The sequence below is a fragment of the Pelophylax lessonae genome (assembly GCF_965119305.1).
Source record: "Pelophylax lessonae genome assembly, chromosome: 2".
In the NCBI taxonomy this organism is placed as follows: domain Eukaryota; kingdom Metazoa; phylum Chordata; class Amphibia; order Anura; family Ranidae; genus Pelophylax; species Pelophylax lessonae.
Window position 1 is genome coordinate 346,037,466 of NC_138769.1, and position 17,757 is coordinate 346,055,222.

The 17,757-nt window shown below is 41.4% G+C and overlaps 1 protein-coding gene across 1 annotated transcript in view; it reads left to right on the plus strand.

Annotated features, from left to right (window-relative positions):
• Positions 1-17,757, plus strand: part of RSPO1 (R-spondin 1) — a 217,801-nt gene that overhangs the window by 128,306 nt on the left and 71,738 nt on the right. The window contains exon 2 of the mRNA XM_082245663.1: positions 12,875-13,214. Within this exon, the coding sequence (XP_082101789.1) occupies positions 13,124-13,214 (91 nt within the window). The 5' untranslated portion in view covers positions 12,875-13,123. The remainder of the gene's footprint in view (positions 1-12,874; positions 13,215-17,757) is intronic.

Below are 17,757 nucleotides of genomic sequence, written 5' to 3' on the forward strand. Positions count from 1 at the left end.
TAGCCAAGATGCTGAAATTATTCTGCATATGCTTACGTCTGACTATTAACCTCCCTGGCGGTATGATTCTTTCGGATTTTAGGTGCTGAAAGCGGTACAATTATTTTGCATGTAATTCTTAAGAATGAGCAGCCCAAACCAACTATTTACATATGATTTTTTTTTACTGTGCATTCTTCTTTATAACATCTCGGGTATGGTAAAGTTTGAAACACAAAATCATAAATTATAATATAATAAATAGCTATAAATAAGTTAAAGTATGTAGGTATATATATATACATATACAGTATATATATATATATATATGTGTGTGTGTGTGTATATACAGTATATATATATATATATATATATATATATATATATATATATATATATACACATAAAAAGTACCGTAAAACTGCAAGAAAGGGCACTGGGGGGCAAACGAATGTGAATTAATTTTATTTTGTACTGCATCAGTGTGTTTGGTGTGTTTTACTTTTGAATTTGCCGCCGGTTCCACCCCCCTGCGAACGTCACGTCGCAGGAGACGGAAGCCGGGGCACACAGAGCTTCGGGAGGAAGATCCGCCGCCGCACACCACCGGGATACATCGCTGGATCACGGTGACAAAGGTAAGTAACCCCTCTACCAGGATCCAGCGATCTTCCAGAGTGTGGCTCGGGGTTACCACTTTTGGCCCTGAAATTTAACCCCAAGCCACACTCTGGAATACCGCTAGGAAGGTTAAACATTTGATTAATATAATATTTAATTGTTTAAAAAATCCTATTCTGGTATTGCAGTGAATAACTCCAGTTTCCTCCCACACTCCAAAGACATGCTTGTAGGTTAATTGGCTCCTGTCTAAAATGGCCCTACTATGTGTGAGTTAGGGATCTTAGATTGTAAGCTCCTTGAGGGTAGGGACTGATGTGAATGTAAAATGTAAATGTAAAGAGTTGCGTAAATTGACAGCGCTATATAAGTACCTGAAATTAATAAATATATGAAAATTGTGTAAACACATTAAATATGGTGCAGCCATGTTGTAGAGATTTTATAAAAGTAATTAATTAATTAATTTAGCAAGTGCAGTATTATTCTATAGATATCATGTAATTTATGGGGGTTTAAACTTATTTTTGGATGTGTTAAAATTTTGAAAAATAATTTATTCTTCACACATGGTTCCATATGCGGAAAGCCTCTTCAGATTAGGATAGAGGATGCCATTGTTTAAAATTTTGAAAAATAATTTATTCTTCACACATGGTTCCATATGTGGAAAGCCTCTTCAGATTAGGATAGAGGATGCCATTGTTTAAAATTTTGAAAAATAATTTATTCTTCACACATGGTTCCATATGTGGAAAGCCTCTTCAGATTAGGATAGAGGATGCCATTGTTGATCCCTCCCTTCTACAAATACAAATTGCCTGGCAGTCCTGGAAGCCACCACATTTATCTCAGTTCAGGCTCTCTTTAAGCTTAAAGTGTCATTAAACCCACATCATAAAAAACTATCAATAAATGCTGCATTACATGTTGTTCATACTCACTCAGTCACTATGGGATTTGTTTTCTGCAAAAAAAAAAAAAAATGGTTTATCCTGCTTTTCTCTATCTCCCCCTTCTTGCCATGATCCCATTGCAGTTGAGATTTTGCAGAGCAGTGTTGGCAGTTCTGCACATGTTCAGTTTTTAGTGAGTTTCTACACTGAACTTTTTCTCCCTATCACATCTGAGCAGCCCATGTGACTATAAAGTCACACATGTGGGCCTAAATACAGTGGTAAATGACAGTCCACTCCCTCCCTCCTCCTCCTCCATGTCCCACTAACCAACTAAAGACACTGGGGGTGGGATGTTACATCTTGATTGATGGAGGCTTCACCTCCCTGTTATTGTAAGACACAGGCTGGAGGGGCGTGACAGCCTGTGATGGGCTGAAATCCACCCGCACCATGGTATTGCCAAAAAATAATAAAGATTTGATTTCAAATATATATTTGTATGACTATTTAAAAAAAAAAAAAAGTTTGTTGATATTAAATATTTATTTTTAATCTGTATTCAAAAGGCTGCTGGTAGCAGAGGACTGGAAGCATCTCCTGCCACTGTTTTCCCTGAAGACAGGCTGGGAAAGATCTGCGTCATGTGACAGCTGTATATTGATTAGGAAAAAAGATACTTAGATTTTTTTTTTATTAAAATAATTACAGTGCCATCATCCACATACAGAAAAAGAAGGGACAATGTAAATTAAACAGTGCATGTTTAATATCACTTTAAGTATGAGAAATTATTTTACACATTGCTCGCTTTTCTAAATGACTTTTGAATTGCTACTAGCCAGTTAGGAATGCAGCGTTCCCCTCTCTGACAGAAGAGGATATTGGACATGATAGTCAACAGTCATGCTGTCATATTTTAACCATATGTAAAACATTAAAGAACTATAATTTGCAACTAGCCTAGCAGCCTAAGGAGGAGGTCAAAGGTAAGCACACAGTAGCATGTCTGACAATTAAAGTTAAATGTTCGTGAACACTTTGTCTACAGTTCAAGAGTAATTACCAACTCTGCTTTATATTCACTTGTAACAATTTCCCATTAAAGCTGAACTAGCAAATTTGAAAAAATACAGTGGCTTGGTTTTTATAATGGAGCCTGCTGTGACACAGGGTCTGCCTAGGAACTGAGCCGGGGGTCATAGAATGCAAGGCCTTGCTGTGTGAAGGACGGTGGTGGCTGCCCTGTGTCTTCAGGCAGATCATAGATGTGAAAAGTATTAATAGAACGTGAAGATGTGAGACAGGCTAGTGGAGTTAAGCAAATATTTGGTGTTGCTTTCTCAAGGTAGGTAGAAACAGACCAAACCATGGGCTGCAGGTGAAATAAAGCGGTCCTTTGTGAGTGTGTGTCCGGCCCGCCCTGGTGGTAAGTGGCCTTTCGGCTTGTAAAATATTAACACCTACATGATGTAAGTGATTGATATGTACAATTTAGATTGGCTTGCAGTGTCCCCAGGGGCGAAACACCTTAACCTCCCTACATGCATGTATGGGGTGCAGCCCTTTCTGCAGAATCTACTTCTGTGTGAACACTGAGACCAGCACTTATTTCATGCAGAGTTTGTATTGTTGGGTAAATGTAGACCTAACTGTGCAGAACTTTCCCCTATAAACACTGAGTCCAGGATAGAGGGGTTATCACTGTGCACACACTGACAGTAGACATCCACTGAGTGCATCACTTTCTGTACATTGACTTACAGGTCCCCTGCTTAACTACTTCTGGACCGGAAGGTTTTCCTCCTTAATGACCAGGCCATTTTTTGCGATATGGCACTTTATTACTTTAACTGACAATTGTGCAGTTGTGCAACGCTGTACCCAGATAAAATAATGTCCTTTTTTCTCACAAATAGAGCTTTCTTTTGGTGGTATTTGATCAACTCTATGATTTTTATTGTTTTCACTATAAACAAAAAAATAGCGCAAATTCTGGGAAAAAAAAACAATATTTTTTACCTTCTGCTAAAAAAAAAAAAATTAATTTTTTTTTTAATTTTTAGTAATTTTAGTCCAATATGTATCCTGCTACATATTTTTGGTAAAAAAAAATCCCAATAAGTATATATTGATTGGTTTGCACAAAAGTTATCGTGTCTACAAACTAGGGGAAAGAGTTATGTCATTTTTATTTATTTTTTATTTTTTTAATAGTAATGGTGGCGATCAGCGATTTTTAGCGGGACTGCGACATTGCGGTGGAAAGATCGGATACCTAACTGACACTTTTGACACTTTTGGGGGGACCAGTGACATTACTACAGTAATCAGTGCTAAAAATATGCACTGTTACTTTACTAATGACACTGGCAGGGAAGGGGTTAACACCAGGGACGATCAAAGTATTAAATGTGTGCCTAGGGGATGCTTTCTAACTGTGTGGGGGGTGAGCTCACTGGATGAATACAGAGACATGTGTTCATAAATAGGAGGAACATAGGATTCCTGTGTCCATCACTGACAGAACAGCGATCTGCCGTGTTTACATCGGCAGACTGTCGTTCTGTCTCCATGGGGAGCGATCGCGGGTGCCCAGCGGACATCATGGCCGCCGGACCCGCTGATTGACTCACCTCTAGCCAGTCGGTGCGTGCGTGCGCGCGCCCACACTAACTGCTACATGAAGCGACGTACATGTCACCCCCTTGAAGTATTAAAAGTTTGTAATCACGTCTCCCTTTTCCCTTGTTTCCTCCAGACTGTACATATTAACCACTTTAGCCCTGGAGGATTTTGCATTTTTTTTATATGAAATTCTTAAAAAAAAATGTAAAAATCAAAATTATTTAACATTTAAGGCCAATTTGTTTTCTGCTACATATTTTTGGTAAAAAAAATTGCGATAAGATACGGGAAAGATTTATGTCATTTTTATTGTTCTTTTTTTTAACTAGTAATGGCGGCGATCTGATAATTTTTTTGATGGACTGCGACATTGCAGCGGATAGATCGAACCCCTGACTGACATTTTGACACTTTTGGGGGTACCAGTGACATTACTACAGTAATCAGTGCTAAAAAATATGCACTATGGCCATCGGAGCCGCTGGTCACATGCGCTGGCTCCCCAGGAAACGAGCAGGGGCGGGAGCACGCCCCCTACAGGCTTGTGAGCGAGCGACGTAGGTCTACGTGGCTTTGCCTGTAAGTGGCAGAGTGCCGCAGTAAATCCTCGTGAGCCGCTCGTAAAGTGGTTAAGCTTGTGAAGTCTTTCCTGATATGTTTTATCCTTAGACCTTTCACAGTTTTTGTTGCTTGTCTCTGGACTCTTCTTATCAATATCTTTTTGCAAGTGAGTTCTCCAGAACTGGACACAGTAATTTAAATTAGGTCTCATTAAAGATATATATAGGGGTATCAGGACCTCCTTTCTCCTGCTGGTTATCCCTCTAGTGATGCATACTAGAATTCTATTTGCTTTTCCCACCGCATAGCCATACTGTGCAGGCAGCACAGTGCATATCTGGGCCTATGGTTTTCCACCATGGATGTACATCACTGTATGACTGTGTACAGACTACCTTTATGAGACCACAATGGAAGATATAGGGAACACTTTGTATTGGCTGATTTATTTGTGCAAAGGAGTCAAAGCTAGAGGCAGGGTTCTAGCATCCAGTGGGCAGCGGGACATAGCCTGGATCTGCAGGTTGCTGGGAATTTCCTAAAATCCTGGGACAGTCCAATGGAATCCAAGATGACTAGAAGGTATGCAAAAGATCCTACATCATTCAGGGTTGTCTTTACTCACCTAATGTGACAAGTGCGGCTTAGATATAATTATTATTATTATACAGGATTTATATAGCACTGACAGTTTACGCAGCGATTTACAATGGAGGGTAGACAGTACAAATACAATACACTTCAATAAAGTAGAAATCAGAGGGCCCTGCTCGTTAGAGCTTAATATAATATCATGATAAAAGTATATAATAAATAACATTCCCAAGGCTGTCATTTTAATGAATTTTTATGACATACTGTATACATTTTGACAATCTCTCCAGTATGATTTGTTGTAACGCTCTTTATATTTTGTGATGGAAAATCTTGTCTTTCGAATGTTTGTTAATTTTCTTCTTTTCCTTATCTGCAAATACAAACTCCGGTGTTGTTGAGATAAATTTATACCTGTTCAGCACATTTTTAAAAATTTAATGTTAAACAACAGGCAAGTCTTTGAAGCAAAAGCCTTTACACCTCGACTTACTCCTAAAAACTGTGATAAATATAATAGTCCCCAGATCACACTTGCCTCCACTTTGAGTCCCTGTTCACACTGGGGCGACCTGTGAGGCGACCTGGTCGCCTCACAGGTCGCCGTAGGTCGCCTTCCATAGGGAAGCTGCGGACCCGTTCTAATAGGAGCGACACAAGTCGCTCCGACTTAGAAAAAGGGTCCGGAGCTTCTTTGGGGCGACCCGGAGCGACCGTCATAGACTTCAATGTTATGAAGTCCGTGCCGGCCGCTCCGAGGTCGCGGGGCGTCGCGGAGGTCGCCCCGGGAAGTAGCGTCGCTGCTATGTGAACGGGGCCTAAATCTCTGTCACTGATACTGTTGTTGTGTTTTTTTTTGGAATTCAGAGGTTGAGGTTTCTGCTGTACTGCACATGTGCTGGCTCCGTACTCTGAAGCATGTCTACAGGACAGCACATGGATCTTTATGCATTACAGAGTGCACTTATCTTTCAATGCTATCAAAAACTGTTAAGTGCAGTTCCAGGCCATTTCTCTCTGTTTTGGATAGAATAAAAAAGAAAAGAGTTAGAAACTTTGTCAGGTTTAGTTCTGTCAGTTTACTGCTTTCATTTCCTGTCATGGTGACAAAACAAAAAGTTCAAGGAAATTATGAATAATATCATTATGCAGGATGTATATAGAGGCAAAAGTGCAGCACTTTACAAAATAAAGGGAGACAATACAGTTACAATGCAATTTTAAAGGGGGTTAGGAGGGCCCTGTTTACGAGAGCTTATAATCTTCCTCAAAAGTAAAGAAAACTTCCTACCTTGGACAGCTGTCACCGGGACTGGTGTCTTCATTAGCAGTGTTGCCCCTAGGCTCCCTGTGCAGTAATAATCTGTCAATGCTGGTGAAGCACCCCTCTGACCCCTGGAGCACCTTCAAAGGCAGGGGTGTGCCATCATTTCACCCCAGGGCTGAGTCTATGGCTAAAATAGGGGACTAAAAGAACATCGGCACCAGTCACTTTCTGTCTTTTTAGACGTTTTATTGATCATTACACAAGGAGATGAGGGTTAGGGATTCCAGATACCAAAGCAGATCACTTACAGACCTCTCCAAATCCATGTCCAGCTTCACAGTGTCAGAACCTTTAAGCCTACGAGGCAACACTGTAGACAGTACCCTGGCTATTTCACAGACTATCCTCTCTCTTGCTGGTTCCAGTACCTTCAGTACTGTTTCCTAGGCATCGGTGCCTGCCTCTTCTCCAAGATTTACAATGCCTTACAAGAAACCAGCTTTCATCCTGGCTTTCTCCAGCAAGGTCTTTCTTCTGAGTCTTGATCTTGGCACTGCTTCCCCCATCAACAGGCAGGACAGTTCCAGAACAACTTCAAGCCTGTTTCCACATCTAGATCACACTCAGAGTCGGTTTACACTGGGGCGACACGACTCCTTACTACTTCGGGAGGCGACTTGTCAGTCCCGTGCACCACGACTTCGAATCGACTTGCAGGGACTTCACATAATGGAAGTCTATGCAAGTCGCTCCGAGGTCGCCCCGAAATAGTACAGGACCCTTTTTCTAAGTCGGAGCGACTTGTGTCGCTCCTAATAGAACAGGTCCTGTAGTGGTCAATGGACCGCGAGGGAGCGCGACTTGTCAGGCTGACAAGTCGCCTGACAAGTCGCGCTAATGTGAACCGACTCTCAAGCTATAGGCCTAACAAGATAGATCAGTCTAGCAGCAGCCTCCCTAGGCATCAGCCGGGGAGAAGAGAGAAATCACAAGGCTTGCCCCAAATATTTAGATCTTCCACCAGCATGCACCATTGGCCATGTCCCCCTACTGGGTTGGCTAGGGGAAATAAAAAAATGCACTTAATCTTCTTGTGTAATCTCATACTATTGCCAATGTTTCCAGTGACAACTATTGGCAATAGTGAGAAATCACTGCTTTGCTGAATTTAGGGTAAAACCAAGCAATGAACTAAATTACAAATCAGTCTGGGGTGAGTACCTCTCAGCATGACTAAATTTAGGTCGTAATCCCTTTCCAAGACAGGGTGCTACACTGGGATTCCCTTTAATTTCCAAAAGTCCTAATTTTCCCCTCATAGAGTCACTGGAAAAAATACCCAGCAGAGGTTGTAACTTTCCCTAACTTTATGTAGAAATTAAGAAAAGTCCCAAAAGTCCCAGAGTTTAAATGAAAGCAGCTTATATCTAAAATTATCCCAGCTGTAAGGCGTTCCTTTTATAACTCCTGGCCTGCTTCCCACCATTGCCAATACCTGCAGATGCATTTATCATATATAGAAATCATTAAATCTCCTCAATGAAAACGAGCAGCGGATTTGATAAACTGATGGAGATTGAAACTATTGTCGTCATGATCTTGTCACTGGAATTCCCTTAGCATAATAAAAAAGGAAGTAAACAGACCTTTAGCACATTCCAGGAGATCAAAAATAATAGAATTCTGTCTATTAATAAGTAAAAGACTGGAACGCACACAAAGAGGCTGAAACATGAAGTGAGACATTTAGTAAAAGTTTCTCAATTTTAAAAATTTGTATCAACTAACAAGTTAAGTTGGATACAGTTCTTTCAAATGTTATCCAATACCTGTTGGATAAATACCTGTCTAAATTTGAACTATGTTTAAAAGCCTTTGATTTTGGACTGAGTTGGTAAGCTATAGAACTTCTGTCAGGAGCACGAGACCAAAACTGGATAATCCACATTATCCAAAATAGTCCAAGATCATTTTAATTGTTAAAAAGTCCAACTTTTTTTCTGTATTGAGTTCTAATGAAGAGGAGTGGTGTTGCCCCTAAAAATTTGTTGGCTGCTTTTTTATGGCTTTCTACCAGCGATTAAAATTATCCTGGACTCTTTTATTTAGTTTTTATCCAATTTTGGTCTAGCACTCCTTTCTCTATTCCTATGGTTTGAAGTACTGTTGGGTGCCCATCAAAAGAAGCCTTGCTGTGTGGGAGTGTCATGCCAGAACTATTGAGTTTGTTTGAATTTTCGCTCATCTGGCCATACTTATAAATCCAAAAGTTCAAAAGTGCCTCTTTGAGTATGTTGTTCTGAGGATTCAAAAGCTGTCTGTGTTCCGTTTGTGACTTCTCTCCTATTCCTGTTCTGACACCTGTCACAGGGACAAATACAATTCTGGCAATGGTTCAAAAGATTTCCTCACTCTTCTAAAAAAACATTTTTTTATTGTTGTTTGTGTCTGGTGGGTGGGGGTGTTCCCATCACTTTTTGTTTAGCCTGGCACATATCAAATGAAATAGAAGTGGGTGAATTTAAACTCCCCTCCTGGCCCAAATTTGGAAATAGGCATCAATAAAATGCTCAAAGAGGTGCCATCCCTTCCTTTTATCCAAAAGTAAGAAAGGCAAGGGCTAGATTTGGATTTGAGAAGCGTGGGAAAAAAACACCCCGCTATGTTATTAATTTGTAGTAATTAATAAAGCGATTGTGAAGGTAAAAATTAAAACAAATTTAAAAAATAACAAACATCTCTATATTTACCCCTTTTTGCACTCCTGGCCCCTCCTCTCTGTCTAGTGCCCCCGCGGGAAACTGCTTCCCATGGGGGCACTCATGCATGCTCACTCCCAAACCCTATTAATTGACACAGACGGCGGGACTTGGCTCAGCCCCCTCATCACTGGCTTTGTTTGACAACACTGGGAGCCAATGGCTCCCGGTGCCCCAGTAAACCCAGCGAGACCTGGAAGTGAGGGGAGAAAAGAGATGCGGTTATATTCAGTTTAGTTATAGCACCAAGGAACTACTAATCAACTACAGGCACTATTCACTAGATTCAGATTGGCCAGTTTCCTGCTGGTGTAAAAGAAAAGGACCTTCTTAAAAAAATATATTCACCTCTAGTGTACCAAGAGCTGTTACTCCTTCCCTCCTTATCTAGGATCAGGATGCATGCCAAAAAAACTACACCAGTTCTTTGCTGTAACAAAAACCTTCATCCAGGTTTAAAAGTAAGATTTGTTTTTACTCAACAGGTTTCTACCATAAAATGAATATACGTCATACAGATTTACCATAGAATTTAACAATGGGAATAATTTATTATAAAAAAAAAAAAAAAAAAAAAAACCCATGCAATTATATGGTTAAAATTACTGAGCAGTGTTTGTCATCTGAAAAAAAACAGGCTCTGGTAAGAAGTTATGACTGTACACTCATGTAACTGAGAAGTCACATGGAATGACTTACCAGAGAGGTCTTCAGCCAAACCCAGACATTTCAAGGCAAAAATGATATTTCGTAGGTTCATACGGATGGGTTTAATCATTCACTTACTTCCAAGACTTCTTGGTGACACCATTGGCTATATCTTTTTGCAGAAGTTTCTAGTTCTGCAAGTGACCACCATAGAAATGTATCTCTGCTACATGTGTTACTGTGCTGTGGCTGATAAATTAAGCTTTTTTATGGACCATAAGGTGCTAAACGATCTGCCTATTCATTTTTAACCCCCAATGCAGGTCACCACTGTACCCTATGAAAGTTCTTACACAAATACCTGCTAACTGTCTTCCCTCATATTATTGGGCTTGGCTTATTAGGTTGCTTAAAAAGTGTTATCACTAGGGAGTCAAGGTGGTTCAAACTTAGTCTTCTCATACGCCATAAGAAAGAGCATTTTTGGAGGGTCCCATGGCATTATTTAGGAGGAAGGGGGAGGGGCGATTGATCTAGCACCTTATTAAGATTTACTATGTAAATAATGATATTGCCCCCACTCTCTGTGGGCAAGTGATGGTTCAAGAAGGTATACTGTAGTTCAGTAGTCTGTAATATGTCACATGAGCTAGAGTCATATCACATAGGCCGGTATAAAGCAGGGCAGATATGTTCAAGAACCCCCATTGGCACTTGTGGTTAGTGCCAACATTCCTAGAGCACTCAACTCTAAACTCTTTGGTGATTGGTCTCTACGTGATAGTTGAAGCCAGCAAAACTTTCCTATTGGTTCTCTTTAGTTCACTAATGACATCACAGGTAACGTGACAGATGCAGTGAACACATAGGAAAGTACTCCTGCTACAAGGTAATCACTCCAATGTATCTCCCAGTTTAGGTTCTGCTGGAACAGTCCTATTGGAATATATACTGGTGTCTTGACTCCCCTCCAACACTAAAGTCCACACATCTGCCACCATACCTCTCAACAGTCCCAGACACTGCAGAACTGTTCCTGGATTTTTAAAACATCCCAATGACACAACAGATTTTGGCTGTGTCCTACTGTCAGCCGGGTGTTGAAAAGCCAGAAACATTAATAGCACCTCCCCCTTCCCCCACATCTTCTCTTCTGTGCCCCAGGTCCCAAAGTCATGACTATCCACCATTTATTTTTTAAGCATAAGCTATACTTTAAAACTGACAGATATAATTTTCTACCTCTGTCTGACAACTGATAACATATTCCTATCTCTCTAAAAAAACACATGACTAAGGCACCCCAGATGTAATCCTCAACCTCATATAACCTCTAACCAACCCCACCCCTTTTACCCCAACTACCTGCACAAAAAATACAAAAACACAATTGTTGGAGTAAAATTGGCTATAACGGCCATCTATTAAACCATTAACAAAATATAACAAAATTCATTAAGAGCCGGTTCACATTAGCCCGACTTGTCAGGCGACTTGTCAGCCTGACAAGTCGCGCTCCCTCGCGGTCCATTGACCACTACAGGACCCGTTGTAATAGGAGCGACACAAGACTTGCATAGACTTATAATCTGCACGTGTGTATGGGGCATAAGGCTGGCCATACATGTTCAACTTTTGTTGTACAATTTTCTGGTAGATCTACCACAAACCACATAATGTGAGGTCAAAGCTAAACAACACATTCACTTGTATCCAATTAGGCAGGCCTTCGTACTACATACTTGAAGGTAAATTTCAAGAAAATCTGACAGAAAACTGAAAGAAAATTGTATCATGTATGGCCAGCCTAACTCTTCCTGATTATATTTTATTTTTTTTTGCCTCGGGCTATACTGGAATCACGCAGCATTGATCTACAAATATATGGATATAGTAAAACAACACAAAGCATTTTAATTAGCAGTTTACACATTGGAAAATGTTGTTTTTTTTTTTTACTTTTACAGCACACCTTCACAGGTACCTATCATGTGTTAATCAACTGGTACGCTTGTCCATATCCGCCTGTATACTCTTCAGCAGTACTGAAGTATTTGTACAGCTGCTGTAGAGCCAGTATACTATATACCTCTAAACTTACCGTGTATGTAAACCCTAACAATGAACTTCCCTTATTTGCTCCCTTTTGGTGTGTTACTTATATCAATGAAAGCGTTTGGTAATATCTGTTCAACAAATGCAAACGAAAAAAGAAAGCTGTTTACCCAGAAATCTTGTGAGCTGATGACCTCGTGTACTCTCTTTCTCTGGACTGTTATCAGTTATCACTGTTCCCTACTACCTCTGTGGACTATAAAACACCTTCTCCTGTATGGAGAAGAGGGGGAGGTGTTATGTGGTCCTAGCATACTCCCTGTTTCAGGGTGACAATGCTGCTCATTATGGTTGTCACTATCAGAAAGTGTGTTAATGGCAGAATTGCCAGGTTAAAATGAAGCAAAAAAGCTTGAAAAAAGAAAACGAATGCAGCCACCACATCTAAGGACGTGTAAGCTGCAATACTATCAATTTTTCATCTTGGGTTTATACACTTTAAAAAATGATTGCCTATTAAGAGCTGTAGGAAGCGAGTAAATAAAAAAACTCCAATATAGAGTCTTTACATTTTATTCTCAAGAAATATGATAATTGGTAATTCAACCTACTTAGCCAAACCTAAAATGTCAGATTTTGGGTGGATTCATTCTTTAATAGAAAAATAGAATATATATATATATATATATATATATATATATATATATATATATATATATATATATATATATAATAGATTAATAGAAAATAAAAAAAAAACTATCTTCAGTGACTGTATACAGTACACACAAACAAACCTTGAAAGCTAACTCCAGGTTTAAAATGATCAAACACTTTAGTAACAAACTATTTTCTCTTTTTTATAGGTGGCTCAAGAAGACCACATAGGCTTCAATCCATGTAGCAAATTTTGTGTTAACTCCAATGGAACTGAGTGGAAGCCCAGGATGTCAGAAGAAAAACATCTATTTTATACAACTGATATGGTTTGCAGAGATGAACCAGGCAAGTACAGACTTGCATCTGTAATCAGCACTCACTGAACGAAGGATAAGAGTGGCACAGAGTCCCTCCAATCAGCCGGCTGTGCATGTACTCAGTGCTGGAGAGTTACTATGCAGTTTGGACTATTTACTGTGCTTGTCTTGGTCTTGATGGATATTTCAGACAGCAGCAAGCTTGTGAAGGGGAGGAGACACAGGAGAAGTAAGTACTACTCTTTACATTACAAAACCTGCGTCTCTCTGTTTATGATAAATGAAAGCCAGTTGGTTAAAAATAACAGAAACAACATTTTCGAATCAAATTTTGTATTGTCTTGTCTCACGCTTAATTCTGAAAATGATTTAGCAGGCTATTATTCAGTTAATTTTAATATATGGCTTTATAGCGATTTATTATATGACTTTTTTTTATAAGGAACTAATAAAGCTTATATATGCTGTATAATATATATATATATATATATATATATATATATATATATATATATATATACACACACACACACACACACACACACTCATCGGCCACTTTATTAGGTACACCTTGCTAGTACCAGGTTGGACCCCCTTTTGCCTTCAGAACTGCCTTCATTCTTCGTGGCATAGATTCAATAAGGTGTTGGAAACATTCCTCAGAGATTTTGGTCCATATTGACATGATAGTATCACGCAGTTGCTGCAGATTTGTTGGCTGTACATCCATGATGCAAATCTTCCGTTCCACCACATCCCAAAGCTGCTCTATTGGATTGAGATCTGGTGACTGTGAAGGCCATTGGAGTACAGTGACCTCATTGTCATGTTCAAGAAACAGTGGTGAGATGATTTGAGCTTTGTGACATGGTGCATTATCCTGCTGGAAGTAGCCATCAGAAGATGTTATAAGTAGTCACAGTAGTCATAAAGGGATGGACATGGTCAGCAAAAAATACTCCAGGTAAGCCATGGAGTTTAAATGATGCTCAGTTGGTACTAAAGTGCGCCAAGAAAATATCCCCCACACCATTACACCACCAGCCTGAACCATTGATACAAGACAGGATGGATCCACATTTTCATGTTGTTTATGCCAAATTCTGACCTGCTCCTGTCAATCTCACAACATATGTGTATGTTATTTGTTGTTTGTACCCGTAGTACAGCCCAGAAACAATAGTGCGCATTTTGCTTTTTTAAATTCTACCTAAAACACACTGACACTGATACTGATTTAAAAAAAAAAAATCCTGTCCAAAAAAAAATACTGACCCTGACTTTTGACCTTGACCTTTGACCCTAACCTTGACCCAAACACTAACCCTGACACTGACCTAGATCAAGCTTTGATCTAGGTATTTTTTTTTATTTTTATTTTTTTCTATCTCTGCAAGGACAGGGAGTGATGCAATGTTTCTCTCTCGTCCATTTGCAGTGACAAAACAAGAGTGCAGGCTTCACAGTGACTGATTACTGTGATAGCCAATCAGAGGCTATCAAAGTGATCAGGTGACCCGCAATGGCTTCCAGGACATATATATAATATTGTCAAAAGTATCGGGATGCCTGCCTTTACACGCACATGAACTATAACGGCATCCCAATCCTAGTCTGTAGGGTTCAATACTGAGTTGGCCCACCCTTTGCAGCTATAACAGCTTCAACTCTTCTTGGAAGGCTGTCCACAAGGTTTAGGAGTGTGTCTATGGGAATGTTTGACCATTCTTCCAGAAGCGCATTTGTGAAGTCAGGCACTGGTGTTTGATGAGAAGGCCTGGCTCTCAGTCTCTGCTCGAATTCATCCCAAAGGTGTTCTATCACATTAGGGTCAGGACTCTGTGCAGGGAAGTCAAGTTCCTCCACCCCAAACTCCCTAATCCATGTCTTTATGGACCTTGCTTTGTGCACTGGTCCAAATCATTTGGTGGAGGGGGTATTATGGTGTGAGGTTGTTTTTCCGGGGTTGGGCTTGGCCCCTTAGTTCCAGTAAAGGGAACTCTTAAAGCGTCAGCATACCAAGTCATTTTGGACAATTTCATGCTCCCAACTGTGGGAACAGTTTGGGGATGGCCCCTTTTTGTTCAATCATGACTGCGCACCAGTGCAAAAAGCAAGGTCCATAAAGACATGGATGAGCGAGTTTGGGCTGGAGGAACTTGACTGGCGTGCAGCTTTGGGATGAATTGGAGCGGAAACTGCGAGCCAGGCCTTCTCATCCAACATCAATGCCTGACCTCACAAATGCACTTCTGGAAGAATGGTCAAACCTTCCCATAGACACCCTCCTAAACCTTGTGGACAGCCTTCCCAGAAAAGTTAAAACTGTTAGAGCTACAAAGGGATGGCCAACTCAATATTGAACCCTACAGACTAAGTTTGGGAAGCCATTAAAAGGTTATGAGCATGTAAATGCCGGCTTCTCAATACTCTTGACAATATAGTGTATTCATATTTAAATTCCCTGATCCAGGGGTCCAAAGAAAAGGTCCCCACACTCAGCAGCCTCTCAGTAACCCCAAAAGTACACAGCTTATTCTCACAACCATGTCCTGCTCCACACCTCATGGGCACCAGCTGCCTGCTTCCTGCCCTTTTCAGCCCTCTCTTGCAGGTGGGTTAACCCTTTCAGGTCCAAAGTACCCATAGTCAAGGTTGTATGCTCTTTCCTACCCAAATTCTCTCTGAGCCCCGGGTATTCCTGGTCCAATATCAAGGCTTAATAATTCTGGGAAAATTGTAAATTAGATTTCCTTCTTTACTGGATCACCCCAGAACCCCTCACCCTGCAAAGATGAGAATCCCTGAGTACTCCACAAAGCTTCTTTTCATCTCCTTAAAGGGAACACAAGCCAAATTATGGGGACACATATCTCAAAGTCAGGGCTTATCCCTGGTGTCCTGTAAAATATACAGTTAGGTCCATATATATTTGGACACAGGCACAATCTTCATACTTTTAGCTCTGTATACCACCAAAATAAAATTAAAACAAAACAATCCAAATGAATTTGAAGTGCAGACTTTCAGCTTTAATAAAAGGGGTTGAACATAAATATCAAGTATAGGGTTGAGCGGACACCTAGATGTCCGTGTTCGACGGGTTCGGCCGAACTTTAAAAAAAAGTCCGGGTCCGTGTCCCGGACTTTTACCGAACTTTTCCCGGACACCGAACCCCATTGAAGTCAATGGGGACCCGAACTTTAAGGCACTAAAATGGCTCTAAAACACCAAAGGAAAGGGCTAGAGTGCTGCAAATGGCAGCAAAACGTAATTAAGAGCATGGCAAGTGCTCTGCAAACAAATGTGGATAGGGAAATAACTTAAAACAACAAAAAAAAACAGAAAAATAAAACAATGTTCTTCTTCATCTCTGAAGGACGAGGCCCATATGGAGTAGGAGGGAGGTTGAGGTGGTGGTGGATGTGGCGGTGACATAGGCGTGCGCACAGGGTGTGCTGGGTGTGCCTGGGCACACCCTAATCACCTAGGGCACATAGCATTGCCAGTGAGGAGATGGGAAAGATCTCCCTGGGACCTGCTCTGCTCTATTTCTCCTTGCCTACAGGTACATGGCCCCGATACATTACTCTCCCTGCTGGCAAACACATGCATGTGTATTTCAACTTTGGGGTGCACACCTTAATGCAATAGGCTGCGCACACCTATGGGCGGTGTAGGTGGAAGCGGCGGTGGAGGAGGACCAGGGCCGGATTAACAGCATCATGGGCTTGGTGCTGAGGATTTTGAAGGGCCTTAAGGGCCGTGCCTTGCCATGCACCCAGAGGAGGAAGGGTGCAGCCATGCATGCCTAATTCAACATGGGATGCTGTCTCTGAAGCCCATAAACACATCCATGCATCGCCAACTGTCCCTCCTTGTCCGGCCTTCACGCTGTGTGGGGAGGTTCTGAGGGTGCTGCCTGGGGAAGCGAGCATAGAAGCCAGACTTCTGTGTTTACAAGTGACAGAAGAGCGGTAACAGTGAATATGGCCAACCCGGGGCCTATATAAAAGGTAGGGGCCTGGAGCTGCAGCTCCAATAGCCCCTACATTAATCTGGCCCTGAGGAGGAGGACGAGGTAGCCAACACTGCTTCTTTTCAAAAATTTTAAATGAGGGTACACCCCAAAAGAGTGAGAAAGAGCAAAAATGGAACAATGGGTGGGTAAGGTCGGTATCCATTGCTATTCTGCATAAGGTACGGAAAAGTCCCGTGGGATCCATGCCTGGTTCATTTTAATGAACGTGAGCTTGTCCACATTGTCTCTGGACAGGCGGCTGCGCTTGTCTGTTATAACGCCCCCAGCCGTGCTAAATACCCGTTCAGATAATACACTGGCTGCAGGGCACGCCAGCACCTCCAAGGCGTAAAGGGCAAGCTCAGGCCATGTGCCCAATTTGGAGACCCAGAAGTTGAAGGGGGCAGACCCGTCATTCACTACATGTAGGCGTGTGCACACATACTGCTCCACCATGTTGGTAAAATGCTGCCTCCTGCTAAGACGTTCCATCTGAGCTGCTGGTGCTGCTGTTTGTTGTGGCGTGCTGACAAAGCTTTTCCACATTTCGGCCATGCTAACCCTGCCTTCTGAGGTGCTGGCGGTGCCCTGGTTGCGTTGGCGACCTCCTCCTCCTCCTCCTCTGCCTTGTGCTTCCACTGTGGCCCCGCTGTCAGATGGGAATGCCAGCAGCATGGCGTCTACCAGCGTGCGCTTGTACTCGCGCATCTTGCGATCGCGCTCCAGTGAGTGAATTAAGGACGGTACGTT